Source organism: Pogoniulus pusillus, chromosome 8, assembly GCF_015220805.1.
Source record: "Pogoniulus pusillus isolate bPogPus1 chromosome 8, bPogPus1.pri, whole genome shotgun sequence".
NCBI classification, from domain to species: Eukaryota; Metazoa; Chordata; class Aves; order Piciformes; family Lybiidae; genus Pogoniulus; species Pogoniulus pusillus.
The window spans coordinates 12,877,840-12,893,162 of record NC_087271.1 but is presented as its reverse complement, the minus strand read 5'-3'; the positions used below and the strand labels follow the sequence as shown (position 1 = coordinate 12,893,162).

Here is a 15,323-nt window from a genome sequence, read left to right as displayed (position 1 = left end):
GAAAGGTGAGGGTCTTAAGGGAGAACTTTTTTTCCTGAAATGATTACTTCATGAAAAGAGGACACCAAGCTGGAGTCAAAGGTTATCTATTCTTGAAGTACGGTGCCTATTCAAATACAGCCAACACCAAATCCCTGTGGTCTGCCTTTCCTTGATTCTACAAAAGCTGGCCAACATCTTGCACAGCTGGCCCCAAATCCCAGTGCACTAAGGGTTCACACCACATTTTTGCTTATGTGAAATTCCAGCATTCCCAACACGTAGGATGTGTGTCAAGGCTTTTAGCTAATGTGTCAAGATGCAAGTCATTCATTAACATGGCTTTTCAAGTGAGGCAGATGTTGTTTGGCATTCATTATAAATACATAGGGCAAAGAACAAGAACTGAAAAAACACCTTAGTCATGAGGCTCTTCCTACATCACTTGGACAATGCTGTAGCTATCTAGAAATTGTTTACTTCTGCAGGAAGCATAATGATCTACTCTTGATCCTAAGAGAAACAAGATGGTACAACAAGCCTTGATTTAAAGCTGTAAAAACACTGAGTAGGAAAATGGGGGAAATAGGGAGGGGGAAGGCTCAGACAGTTCAAGGATCTGGTTAATATGCTTTTGGTAAATTATGAAAAAATCATTTAACTGCAGTAAAACAGAGATAGGGGCAGAAAAAGAATAGAAATCTGTGAGATTAATAATCCCCTCAGATCTTGACAGTTATTGTCTGAGCTGAAGAGTAAAACCATCTCAAGCTGAAGAGTAAAACCATCTCAAACTGACATTTCTTTCCACAAGCTTTGAGTTGCAGGTGTCCAGGCTTCTGAGACACCTACTTGAGTGACCTAACATCTGCTTGAGACTCCTACACCAGCTGCTAATTCCAGGCTTTCAGTTGAACCATAAGACCTGTCCCGTTTTAGGTGTACAAGTCCACTAACTAGCTGCTTGGTGTCAAGTCTTGGCACATGACAGGAGACTGAAGCATTCCCAAATGATCAACACAGACTGTCTCTTTGAAGGGGATTATCCTGCATCTAGCAGTGCAAAACTGGGACTCCCCAGTATGCTAAAGCAGCACATCTGTTTCAATTCATCAATAGCAGAGTCCAGCCAAGCTATATTAAACAAATCATCACTAGTGTAACATTTCCATAATTTCTGTGACAATTACCTTACTATAGAAAGTATCTCTCCCCTGAGGCTTATAAGGCATCTGATTTTCTTCAGTGTTATTTCAATCACACTATATAGAGCTTATTGATGAGTGAAAGAAGCACTTGTCTCTCTGTGAAGAAATTACTTTCTAATCTCTCTTCTCCAATGTTTAGTTTCTGATTTCTATCATCAAAGGAACTAATCCTATCAGCATACATGGAACAAGGAGACTGAAAATCTAAGCTTTTCTGGTTGTGGATTTAGCACAGATAAGAAGTTTCACAAAACCTAAGAGACTATGTCTATTCAGACACCTCAGAAGGCATTGGTTGTGTAAAACTCTCACACAACCAAACACCTCAGTGTTTACAGGTTCCTTTACCAAATCTTCTGAGCTGGCAAAACACCTATGAAGATCTGAGGTTCTGATAACATTATTTCATGTTTTCTCCCATCAGCATCCAGATGTACTGCCTTTTTAGCCTGTGATTTTTGGTTCTGAGTGACAAAGCATAACCAACTTACAACACTGCCAAGAAAACAATTAATTGCTGGTTCTATGTCTTCCAGAAAAGAGGACATGCTGTGCTTTGTATTCCTCACAAGGACATGGTGTTCGTTAGAGCTCACACAGCTTAAAACCCAACAGCTAGCTACTAAAGGTAAATAGCCCTTTTACAGAAAGAGAACTCAGAGACACTACTGTAAGTGTGGCACTGTCACACAATTAAAGAAAAAAAAATTCTCCACCGCACAAACTACTCTCAGTATGTGCTTGACGTCATCTCTTCTCCTCCAAATAACAGCAGTGCCACATCATTTCCTTCCTCTATTCTTCCTCATGGCCCTAGGCTGAGAAGCCTCTCCCATCTTTTATCATCACACTTCTCAGTCACTCACAGCTAGCATAAAGATTACATCTTACAAAAGAAAAAAGCCAAGCACGTTTAACTCAGATGTCTGAGTATGAAGCTGCCTTCATGTATTTACTCTTCCAGATAGTAGTATCTAGTTACTGAAAAAAATATTACTAGTATTACTAAGCAACATGTATACTATATGCCACATTGTAAAGCTCCCCCACATGAACTAGTCAATGCCCAAGACATTTGGAAATTGCACAGGTGCCAAGATAAAACAAGTGTTAAAAACATCCACTGTACAGCATCACCCATGAGATAAAAACATTTCTACTGTTTCCACTGGAGATGTCCTTGGAAATAACTGATCTTACTAAGCTGAACTTAATGCCCATCATAAGTAATAAGGCCAAATGAACCTTATTTGAAATCTTGCCCTTAATGTCAACAACTCTGCCACTAATGGCTTTCATTCCATACCTCCATGAAGTAAAGCCAGAGCCAGATAAAAACAGTTCCAACATGAAAAATGTGATGCCATTTTACTTCTTTTTTAAAGACTAATATTAGAAGGCATTATTAATGACCATAATAGAAAAAGACAAAATATGCTATTGGACAATGTATGTAGTCCCAGTGGACGCCAGTGACAAGTGGAATCTCTTAGGGATCAGTCCTGAGCCCAGTCTTGTTTAACGTCTTTGTCAATGACATGGACAAGTGGCATTGAGGAACCTTCATCAAGTTCGCCAATGACACCAAGCTGCATGGTGAGGCTGACATGCTGCAGGGCAGGGATGCCATCCAGAGGGATCTGGACAGGATGGAGGTGGGCACAAGGCAACCTCATGAGGTTCAACAAGACCAAGTGCAAGGTCCTGCATCTGGGTCAAGGCAATCCGAAGCACCAATACAGGCTGGGCAGTGACTGGCTTGAGAGTAGCCCTGAGGAGAGGGACTTGGGGATGTTGGTGGATGAGAAGCTCAGTATGAGCCATCAGTGTGCTCTTGCAGCCCAGAAAGCCAACTAGATCCTGGGCTACATCAAGAGAAGTGTGGCCAGCAGTGATCCTCTCTACTCTGCACTGGTGAGACCCCATCTGGAGTACTGCATCCAGTTCTGGAGCTCCTACTACAAGAGGGATATGGATGTGCTGGAACATGTTCAGAGATGATCCAAGAGGATGATTGGAGGCCTGCAGTACCTCTACTATGAGGACAGACTGAGGGAGCTTGGGCTGTTCAGTTTGGATAGGAGAAGGTGACCTTATTGTGGCCTTCAGTATCTGAAAGGGGCCTACAAGAAAGCTGGTGAGGAACTTTTTAGGATGTCAGGTAGTGATAGAACTTGGGGGAATGGAACAAAGCTAGAAATGGGTAGATTCAGATTGGATGTTAGGAAGAAGTTCTTCACTGTGAAGGTGGTGAGACCCTGTAACAGGTTGCCCAGGGAGGTGGTGGAAGCCCCATCCCTGGAAGTGTTTAAGGCCAGGCTGGATGAGGCTCTAGACAGCCTGATCTAGTGTGAGGTGTCTCTGCCCACAGCAGGGGGGCTGGAGCTAGATGATCCTTGTGGTCCCTTCTAAGCCTGATTGATTCTATGATTCTAAGTTAGGTCTTATGCTGTATATGTTTGAGAGAACAAGTTGCAATATATATAATTCAACTACAGAAAAACTAAGTATATTAAAAAAAAGGCATTAAGGTTGTTAAAAACACTACTCTTGACTCATAGTTCAAGTCCTTTTTTGGGTAAAGGATTTAATTTCATGACAGATTCTCCACATCCAGTGGCTGTACAGTCTGTACTACCCCAAGACACTACAAAATGCTACATTTATTTTTTTGACTAAAGAAATCAATTCCGTTAAAGAGGCCAGGAGGAATTTTAGCAATGAAATGCAACTTTTAAGTGGAATCAGTTCTGCAATGTCTTTACTTCAATGAAGAACACCAGAGAAATAGCCATGTTCATAGGCAAGGATGTCCTGAAGGAGACTCTTCACACTGTACATGCTATACAAGCTGATAAACTATCATCACTCCAGAATTCAGTATTCCCTCTTTTCTCCAAGTGCTGTTCAACATGAAACAACTGTCTCAAAAATTGATTGTGAACAATGGACAGTTGGACAAACCAAGTCATGCAGCTAAAGGAAACCTAAGAACTGAAGACTGTGAAAAAAACTCAGGGTTACTCTGACTGTTCTTCCAGTAGAAAACAATTGGTTTCAGAATCACTGCTCATATTTTCTTATTGGAACAAATATTGGCATTGAGCAGTGTAGAAAGGCTGCATAAAAGCTGCTGGGTAATAAGAGCTGTTTGTTTAGAAAATTAAGAAATAATTAAATGTGATGTGATTAATTTAAGTACAAAGAATACTCTTTACAATGTGTCTGCAGCGTAAAGTGTGACCTTTCAAATTGCAGATGGACTTTTTGGAAGACTGGTACACAGACTAGATAATTGACTGTCATTGTATTTATTTTATTAGCTGTCCATCTCAGGAATGTCTTCAGATAATTCTAAAATAATGAAGCTACTGTAACTTGCAAATGGAGAATATTTTTCATGGCATAGGTAAAAATTCAGCTCTCATGAAACAATCAGACCTACCGCTATAATATCCAGAGTGTTGTCACAAACTTTGCAAATCTCAGCATTTTTATCATGCATCAGGTCTATAAGATATGCTGGAGCCTCTGAAAAGAAACTGTTAAGGATAAAAGCTTTTGTGTTCTCTATTTTGTTGCCCTCCTTTCCCCCCCATCCCAGGCCTGAGTTATTCAAACTGCAAATTTCATTAAGAACCATATTCAGGAAATTTTCTATCACATGTGAAGTTCAGCAGCCTTCTCCCAAATACTGGGACTTTTAATCACATTTTAAGATACCCAAATATTATTCAAAATTGCTAAGGAAGAAAAATTATATGCCCATTACAGAGAAAATACACTCTGCTCTGTTATAGGAGACCATGCACCTAATATGTTAGCCCAAAAGACAAAGACCCTGTGGAATGGTTTGGTCATTGGATACTTACTTTTGTGACCTTCAGGGAGTTTCCTTGCTTTTAGAAGAAATGTTTCCAATATATTTGTCTCAAAAATATTGAAGATAATCTATTGTGCAAGTGACAGCATTAATACATCATTACAAATATAAAAAGAAATGAGATTTCTTTCTTTTCCTAGAAGCTAGCCACCTAGGAGTCCAAACAGGAGACAAAGGGCAACATCCCAAATGGCTTCTTAGATACTCCACGGAGCTTAAAGGAAAAAGCCATTTAAACCATTTACAGAGAAGCCTCTGAGATCAGGAGGTTTATGTAAGAGAACTACTGGCCTAACATAAGTGATGGCAAATTAAGTACTGTAATTCTAGGTGTTTAACCTTTGAAAAGATACGGGTTTCCTTGATAATGACATCTCTGGTGGCTTGGTGGAACACCATCTGATAAAACACATAGATGATCTGGCAGACAAACTCATCATCTTCCTGCTGAGCTGCAACAGAAAAAAAACAAACAAAACCAAACAACCCACAATTTCAGATCTCACAATAATAAACTCCTGATGCTTAGGAAAAGCCCAGCTCTTACATATCAGCTAGACAGTTCAGTGGTATGCATGAGATTTCATGTCCTGACTACACAAAATGACTGCTCCAGTCAAACAGAAAGACCAGAGCAAGAGTTGTGGAAAAAAAAAACAATCTATGAGATAGCTCATCAGTAAGTGAGTAATCGTTCCTCCTTTTGTATACAAAACATTCACCTCTGCCTCACAAGAGGATATAGCTGATGCAATCAGTTACAACACGGCTACATCAGCAAACCTTTCTGAAAAACAAGCCAAACATGGAAATATACCATTTAGAAGCTCAATGAGTGCAGGGATGATTCCAGATTTAGCCAGCAGAGCAGCGCAGGAGTCATCCATAGAAACCGTTCCAATCATTATCACCACTTCCAAAATGAGGTCATCTTCCGCAGAACCTGTTAAGTCAGGAGGCAGTGTGACCTCTTAGAAATTCTTTATCTTGTGGCAGTTGTATACTGTAGATATGACTCTATTCTTCAGCGTTATGTTCCCCCCCAGTCAGTCACAAATTTTAAAAGTAAGCAGAGTCTCCTATGAAAGAGCACTCTAAGCAGTCTTTGAGACACTATTTCAATATCTAACCAAGCTTTGTACAGACCTGGTTTTAGTTTGTCCTTGAGGTAGGGAACCAGCTTGTATTCTTTCAGCACAAGTTCCCAGTCCAGATCTGGTAAGGTCAAATTTGCAAGCGTTCCCAAGCATTCAATCACAAATTCTTCCTCTTCATCATTTGATATTTGAGCTGCTAAGTCACCAACATAATCCTAAAGAAAATGCAACAACAAACAGTGGAGATGTGAAGAGCTCACAACTCGGTCAGATCAAAACTAGTTCTCAAAACAACACTAAAGAGACTTTTTTCCTGAAATGAGAGCTAATGTGGCAGTTTCTATTTTAGCTGAATAATCAAAGAAAACATTTCAGCCTTCTTCCTCTCTGGCTTTTAACTTTCAAGAGATATGAATAATTTGTTCAGGTGTTCCAAAATTAGCCACAGTTTGAACACATTGTTTTATAACAAGGAAAAGAAGATAGCTAACATCATACCACATTAGTGTCAGTAATGGGCAACCTCCCCTAAACATTTTAAGAGACAGCTACAAGATTTTCTGGGGACATGAACACAGGAATCATGAATTCTACTTACTAATTCCATGCTGGTTTAAGACAATTTGATATTCAATCCCCATTGTAAAAGTATGTTTAAAATTTCCAGAAGTAGGATATTGTGTTCCCCTCCTTTCTTTTGAAAGGGCAGCTTTACATGGTAAACTGAATAGGGAGTATTCAAAATATTTACTTGGCACAGTGAAAAAAGCCTCATTTTATTTTGCCCTCTAGCTCCAGAAGCAGAGATTTAGGATAACTGTTAATTGTTACAATGGACAACCCAGCACTTGGGTTGGGGGTTTGTCTTCTTGTTTGTGTATGTTTGCTTTGGAGCAGCAATACAGAGTAAGATCTATTTTCCTTGTAGTAGGGATCCAAACTCTGATCTACCAACCGAGATAAGCTCAGAAAAAAAACACAAACAAACAAAAAACCAAGCAACCACAAATCAACCCACTACAGGCAAGAAAACTTAAACTGGATACTCTGTAAAGACAAAACAATGCAGCTCTCCAAAGCAAATCCTTTCCAGTAGGAAGAATCAGAGATTCCATAAGTTAGTAAACTGTACTTCCATAAGGTTCCAGTAGACTGTACTTACAATAAACAGGCTTTTAGTTGGCCCATCATGTTGTGAAATATTCCTGATCATCTTCATTAACAATGGGTCCTTAAATTTCAAAGCCCGCTTCATTAACATTTTCAAACCATTTTCTACAAAGAAATAAGCATTTAGGCAGTCTTCCAAATAATAAACATTCTAAACTCAAAGAAAACACCAGTCGCTCAAGAGACCAATATGTATACACAAAGAAATATCTTTAACTTTTAAAAGTCTAGAAGGAAAAAGTGAAGAACCTAGACAGAAACTGTCTCCTTCAAAGTTTCATTTGAAAATATGTGCTTTGTGTAAGTAGCTTCTCTTTAAAATAACTACCATATGCACTGGTGGGACATTAAAAAAGTCAGATAACTATTTCAGGTGTGCTTAATTATTTATTCAGATCAAGAAAGGTTCTAGATCTGAACCCACAATCCAGTGCAGTCAGTGGAGATGCAGCTTAAAGACTTCTCTCCCGTAAGAGAATCACTAACCCTGAGTCACCAACTCTGGATGTGTTTAAAGGTCTTTTGGATGTGGTGCTTGGGGATATGGTTTAGGGGTGAACCTTGTAGGGAAGGGTTATTGATTGGACTTGCTGATTCTGAAGGTCTTTTCCAACTTGAATGTTTCTGTCATTCCGTGACACGAAACAAACACATTGTTATGGTTTCAAAATACTATTTAGCAGTCATGGAGATCATTGTGTGGGTATTGTTGGCCACCAAATCCATTGATTGTAAATGACCCTTTTAAAGCCTACTAATTTACTGTAGTTCATAGCGAAAATTTTGAGCACAAATGAAAATCTGAGCTACTCAATAACAATATTCCACTTAAAAAGGATAGTATGAAAATAATGAAATTCTAAAAGCAATCTAAAGAGCTACTGAATGAAATTCAGAACTCACCTATGCCATTTAACAAAATACCAGAACTCCAAAGGCACTCAGTTAAACAGAAAGAAATAAAACGGAGAGATGCAACCAAATTACATCAATAGGCTATTCATTTGGTACAGCTAACACCTGTTAGCTGAAAATGGATTTCAGCATCAAGTAAGACAAAATCCTGATCTCCATACAACCGCAGTTTTCCACAGTAATGTTATCTTTGTGTTTTATACAACTACATGCACACAGAAGAGGTGTGGCTACTCAGTGTAAAAGCTGCCACCAAGGCCAGTTTCGGGGTGGATACAACCATTTGCTTTCAATCATTACCCAAAAAGGTGCATTATGTTTTTTAACAATACATATACATACATGAATTTATAAAGAGCTCACATATACATTATTTATACAGGTAAGAATTTATAAAAATACTTGGATAAAGTGTTGCCGTCTCCAAGAACACAGCAAACTCTCAGTACACTTACCTTCGCAGATGAGTTGCACGTTTCTTTTGTTAGCAGCAAGGTTAATACAGAAAGAAATAAGTTCCAGGTCAACTCGCTCATCAGGACATTCAAAAAGCATCTTCATTAACTGCCAAGAAACACAGGCACACTGAAGTCATTAATCTTTCCAGAGCATTAGAAATGTTATAGCAACTACAGAAGCTTTTTTTAAAACTAAAAACATTTAAAAAAATGAAATTCCATAGGAACAGTAAACTTAACAGAGGTCAAGTGCACAAGATGCATTAGTTCCATTCTTTGGCAATGTGGTTTGAGGGGGACAACAATGTTTGTAAGATCCTAAAAATGGCAGCCACTCATCACCTTAACTTAACTTGGGTTAGTTAAAAAAAAGACGACAGTAAAAATAAATGTAAAGTCATGAATGGATGGATAGAAAAATGCCAGGAAGTCAGAGCAGTACTTGGTTGTTTAATACAGTTATGACTCTAAACAGACTACTTAATTGCAGAATAATTCTACCATTATTTTGCTGTGAATTACCGTTCCTAGCTAAATCAGCTGTATCTGCAGCCAAATGCTTCATCTTTGCAGATTCCATTGCTTGACCTGAATCCTGCCATACAACAAAAACTTCCCAGTATCAGTTCTATTCTTTTGTAAGAGCTTAGAACAACCTGGGTTAACACAATCAGACAATTGTCTGTAATCCTGTTCCTACTGCTTAATAGGTGTCAATGAATTCCCAGATGGTTCCTTAAGCAAGTAACATAATGGACTGCCCTCGTTTTATACACCTGGCACCTGTGTTGTCCATGACATCACAGGCTATCTCTTCTTGAGTCTCTTCAATATGAACTTTTTTTCAAAAGGCATGTAGAACATACAAACATGACTCAAATACATCCAATTATTTTGCTCCACTTTCAACCACGGCAGATAGGTTGCATGTCTTCCTCACTGAGGGGCCGCAGGACATCACCCTATCTGCTCAGCTCCTAAGGCAAGTTAATACCAAGCAATGTGATGACAAGTCTGAGATTGCTGGAAGCAGAAACAACTGAACCTAAAGATAAGAGAGGCATAAGGTTAAAAAAAAAAGTAGCTTGGTTTGTGCCAAAAAGAGGTGGGGGGAGAAGAAACCAACAATTAAATATTTGTGTGCTTGCCCCCTGGTGGAAAGACAGTTTGCAACGCACTTAAAATTAGAGTAAGTGGGTGAGCAATCCATTTGAGGGGGGTGGGGTGGACGGTGCTAGAAGAACAATAGGATTGCAGGAATTTCACTCCAAAGTATTTTACTAGAGTAATTCTGTATGTTTTTCTATTATCAGCAAACAGCCTGTTGTTCCAAATAGACCCGAATTAAAAAAAAAAAAGTTACAACAGTTATTAATCCCTTTTTATTTCTGAGACTTTCATGTACTAATTTAAAAGCTGTCATTGATTTCTTCCTCCCTTTCTTAAAAAGGTATAATCAGATTCTCCTGAGATGCTTTAAGAACTTATAAAATCCCTAGTTTATTAAATCCATAAGCCTGACAGCCATGTAAGACTGAATTAACCAGAGAAGAAAGCTGCCACTTAACAAGTAGAGCACGAGCATTCAAAAGTCACCCCCTGCAACTCTTCTGTTACAAAACCTTTAAAACCAGATTTTTAAAAAACCCTTCAAATAATTTGAAGGGAAACATTCTCATTACTTACACAATACAAAAAAAATCCATGGAAATTAGATGTTTAACAAGATGGGATTACACTGCTAATTACTGAACTGCTTCTCTATAAAAAGAAAAAAATATATCCAGTTTCAATTAAAGCTGTTCAAATTTTAAAATAATAGTTTCGTACAAGCTCCATGTTTCCCATTATGTCTTCATTTAATTTGATTGCTTCTTGTGCCACTTCAAAAGGAAGAGTAATTGCTGCCAAATAGGAAATATTAAAATTAAATTTGTTCTGCTTTTACTATGTCCATTGTCATCTTTTACTGATTTAACAGGAAGGCAGTAAAAAGACTGCAGCATGTGCAATGAAGAGGCAGTAGTGTTCAATCAGACAAGTCCCATATTGAGTATCAGATACCACAGACCAGGACTGAAATCACTGTGTCTAGACTCTCTGGCACCTGCCTTCACTTATTTACCAGTGACCAGAGGCCAACCCCCACAGCTCTCTGTTCACATACACCTCTGTCCAACCCCCTCCCCAAGCCCAGCTCAAACATCTTTGAATGATTATGCCAGAACTGCATGCCTCAGGAATCTCTCCTGACTGGCTACTCCCTAACTCTGCTGTTTGAAGTGATGCTCTGGTTTCTGAACTTCAGCAGATAATGGTGGACAGGAGCAAAGGGTGCTGTCAAGAGAGGACGTTTACCAGCATTAAGCTGAAAAGAAGCTTATAGATCAAAGAGGGGCCAAACAGGACAACCGTGGTGGAAAACATGTGGGTAGCTGCAGAGGACCTTGCACACTGCTCTGCGGTAAAATATTAAATATCACCATGACATCACCGCCTAACCATGCCCTTTGATTGGCCAGGTTATTACCAATAAAGGCTTTTATAAGCATCTGGATGGCATTTGCACCTATTTAAACAAAACATGCATTGCTGAGGTCTAAACAAGAATGAACTGTTAATACTCACTTTTAACTCTTACTAGAATAGCACCCACTAACTCCTGCAATCCATGAGGATGTGTACCTGGGACAGCACGCACTAGCCCTCATCAAGCACTTTGCCTGCTCCAAGGGACAGCAGGGGACTGATTTTCCATCACCTTCTACAACAGCTCAGCATTCATTACTGAGTATTTGCCAGTTCAGACATACACCTTTCATCAAAAGGCAACAAACCTACTATTAAAAACAGAATTTGGTTTTCTGGGTGGAATGACATGGCAGGGAGTCCTTTCAAAGAGGTTGTTTTCCTCTCCTGATGCCTTATCCACTTCCCCATATATTCTGCCACCTCTGCTGTCCTTATTAACCCTTCTAATTTTGAACATTCATTGCTAAAGTTCAAGCTCTGGTTGTCCAGCTTGCGCATTTAGAACAGCTGGCAGTGACCACTAAAGCATCAACAGCCACAGGTATGCTTTCAATTTTATCCAATGAAGGTAGTGGACTTGTCTGCTGCTCCTCTAGCTCTGTAAGCACTTGTATGAGCACTCACAGACTGTCAGAACAACGATATTCTTCAAAGTTCAGAGTATGATATCACTGAAGTTTCCACAGCTCTTCACATTTGGCACTGGGGATCTAAAAGCCATGCCAAGACCTCCTGAAAGCACATCATATGTGAGTCCCGAAACACAGTGCATGAATTCTGGTTTGGCTGGTAACTGCTCAGAACAAAGGAGGTCCCTTATATCATGCAAATGCCTTAAGATACAGTTGCTTCTTATGGCAGGAAAAACAGTCAGCAGGATGTTTACAAGACCATTTTGTACCACAGACAAGTTATTCCCACTAGTTCTCCCCACTTCATCCTGCAGAATCCTCCTGCATTTGGAAAAACATCACCACTTCTGTCATGAGATGATGACGAGAAACATTCTAAAAAACTTTCCATGGCAACTTCCCATTCTGGATGGATTTTATATCAAAAACATGTTTGGAAGGAAACAAGTTATCATGGTACAGATCTGAAAAAACTACCAAAGAGCTTTTTACACTTCTGCAGTACAAGCATTCTTAACTACAGCCTTCTCAGGACTGAGAAAAAGATCAGGAAGTGAAGATTTGGTACTTGTTGAAAACAACAAAATCAAAACCAACCACAAAACACAGCAAACAACAAAACCACATTATATTGTCTGTGTTTGGATCAAAGGCTATGACTGGAGACAAAACATTAAGGAACAAAAAGTAGTCCGAATGATCAGTGAAGAGCTTTCCACAGTCCTCAAGTCTCTCCTGTTGTATATGCGTGCAGTCGGAAAAAGAATTGTCATGTAGCAACATAACACTGCTTGGCTGGTTTCCAGTTCATATCCTGTAATACTGGAGACATTGAAATTTTGATACCCAATGGGATCAGAAAAGAATGCCTCCTAAAACTGTAAAGGAAATACTTTCCACAACGTTCCCTAAGGACCTGCTGTGCAAAAGCTTTAATCTCTTTCAAGCATTCCTGATCTTCTGTAGAAATTTGTCAGGTCACCTGTACTTTTACAATTCACTGATGAAGCTCAAGTGTTAGCAGAACTGACAGAGAACAGAGAATCACAGAATTGTCAGGGCTGGAAGGGACCTCAAGGATCACCTAACTCCAACCCCCTTTACATGGGCAGGGACACCTCACACTAGATCAGGTTGCTCAGAGCCACATCCAGCCTGGCCTGAAAAACTTCCAGAGATGGGGCTTCCACCACCTCCCAGGGCAACCTGCACCAGTGCTTCACCACCCTCATAGAGAAGAGTTTCTTCCTAACGGCCAACCTGAACCTACTCACTTCAAGTTTTGCTCCATTCTCCCTAGTCCTACCTGACACCCTAAAAACTCCCTCCCCAGTTTTCCTGTAGACCCCTTCAGATACTAGAAAGCTCTTTGGAGCCTTCTCTTCTCCAGACTGAACAGCTCTTAGTCTGTCTCCATAGAAGAGGTGCTCCAGCCCTCTGATCATCCTCCTGGCCCTTCTCTGGACCAGCAATAGGCGGTCCCTTACCGACCAGGTATTATCATGGTTGTTCCAAATGTAACCTGTGGGTGTCAGTGCGCGCTCTGCTATGAGTGAGGAGACGACTGGCACAGAGCATTGACCACCTCATCATCCATACAAGCACATACCTTTGGGATACAGTCTGTGTAGGCAAACATTGACTTAAAGCGGTCATCCATGCTTATGTGATACAGAATACACATTGCTACTTGTTTGTAGTTTTCATTTGCTAGAAAGAGGAAACAAAAACAATCCTATTAATAAAAGCTTGATATATTAGGTGTTGTAAACACTTAAACAGGGAAAATGCAAAGCAAAGAAGTCTTACCTAGCAGGGAGAAAAATATATCAGAATGGCATTAATGAAAGGTTCTTGCCTGGCCTGTCCAAACCTACCACAAATTTGTACAAAGACGCAACAAAGCCATTATTAACTACTCCCCCTCTCCCCAGCACCTCAAAACACTTCCTTAACTTCACTTTGCAGGAGATCTATTTTGTGAAAGGAACACTCAATAACAATAGGTCAGGTAGGAAATTAAATATCAAAGGTAATGTCGATTTAGCTGTGGGTATTCCTGTTGAAAAAACAAGCTTGTCTCAAAGTGAACTGATAAAGAACGTACCACTGCCAGAGAAAAATAAGAACAACTGGTAAAAAGTGTCGTAGAAGGAATCCAGTGCCTTTCAAGTAAGTCACAAACTGATTTTTTTCTTAACCTGAAGGATAATATTATCCTGTGGGTGCCTTTTGTGTTCATACATTGCAAAGACAACATTCATAGATTTTCACATTAGTACTTCCCAAAGAGAAAAAGATTGTCAAGAGAATTTGAAGCAGTTAATGTGAGTAGTCTGTGAAATATTTAACTGAAAGGTTCTATAAAACCTTAGATAAACATACAAATGTTTAAGAACAACACAGATGAATTTGATTCTGACTCATTACTGAAATCTGGACTGAGCTTTCTCTTGAGCTCTCCTCTAGCCTTGCATTAGCAGGACACTGGCCATATATGGGATAAAGCATTCATTTGAACATTCATCTTAGTTAGATCAGGATGTAATAAGATCATCAATTCAGTTTATTCACTGTTCTTATACAAGTGATCAAAACTATCCTACCTTCCACTTCAGTCTAACCTAAATTAGAATGTATCTGGTTAACACTTTGGCAAAGTATCAAGACCTCAAACGGCAACCAAAACAGATTTTTCTTGTGCATACATCATTGGGAGATGGAATTTCCTTTAAGCAGCAAGGATATGATGCCCTTATTCTAAGAATGCACATTTGTGCTTTTTTCCAAATTAAATTACCAAAAAAGACCTTGTGAAACCCTCCTGGCAGTTGCCATACCGAAGTGTTGTATTCTTTCCCATACCCAACATAAAATTTGGCTGACCTTCCAGATTCTTCTGGATTCTTATCTGTTTGCAAAAAACCAAGACTTGTATTCACAACCTTCTGCACACTTCACAGCTGGACAAAAGATAATGCCCAAATCTGCAAGCCTCTCTGGCTGGTAATAAAACAAAACTACTAATTGCTAAAGCATAGACATTCTGTTTTAAGCAAACAAAACGTTTACTATCTTTTGTGCTTCTCCTGTGACTGGTCCTCTTCTCTACCTGTTCACTGACACTGTAAACCCAACATGAAGTAAGCTTCCCAGACATACAGCTAAAGGCTTCTCCTATGCAAACATAAAAATTTAGAGTAAACTATGCATTAAAATTTCATGAGGCTAGGAAAAGAACTGTTTACACTGCCCTTAACACTTCTTTCCATGCCTCTATTTAAGACTCAAACTTACAGAGGCTCAAATTTAAGACTCAAATTACAACTACACTTTGCTGGATAATGCAGGAAACTATGTGAAGTAAAGGGTGAGCCAGTACAAAAGGGAGGAAAACTGGCTTTCCAGAACAGCAACAAGAAAAACAAACCAGAGTGAAGTTGGACCAG

General features: G+C 39.4%; 1 protein-coding gene across 3 annotated transcripts in view; it reads right to left on the bottom strand.

Annotated features, from left to right (window-relative positions):
* Positions 1-15,323, bottom strand: part of KIFAP3 (kinesin associated protein 3) — a 72,266-nt gene that overhangs the window by 29,818 nt on the left and 27,125 nt on the right. For all 3 annotated transcript variants that reach the window (XM_064147286.1, XM_064147284.1, XM_064147285.1), the window contains exons 11-17: positions 13,484-13,584; positions 8,708-8,816; positions 7,330-7,442; positions 6,217-6,382; positions 5,888-6,013; positions 5,424-5,522; positions 4,633-4,718 (exon numbers count right to left, since the gene is read on the bottom strand). In XM_064147286.1, coding sequence (XP_064003356.1) covers positions 4,633-4,718; positions 5,424-5,522; positions 5,888-6,013; positions 6,217-6,382; positions 7,330-7,442; positions 8,708-8,816; positions 13,484-13,584 — 800 coding nt within the window. The remainder of the gene's footprint in view (positions 1-4,632; positions 4,719-5,423; positions 5,523-5,887; positions 6,014-6,216; positions 6,383-7,329; positions 7,443-8,707; positions 8,817-13,483; positions 13,585-15,323) is intronic.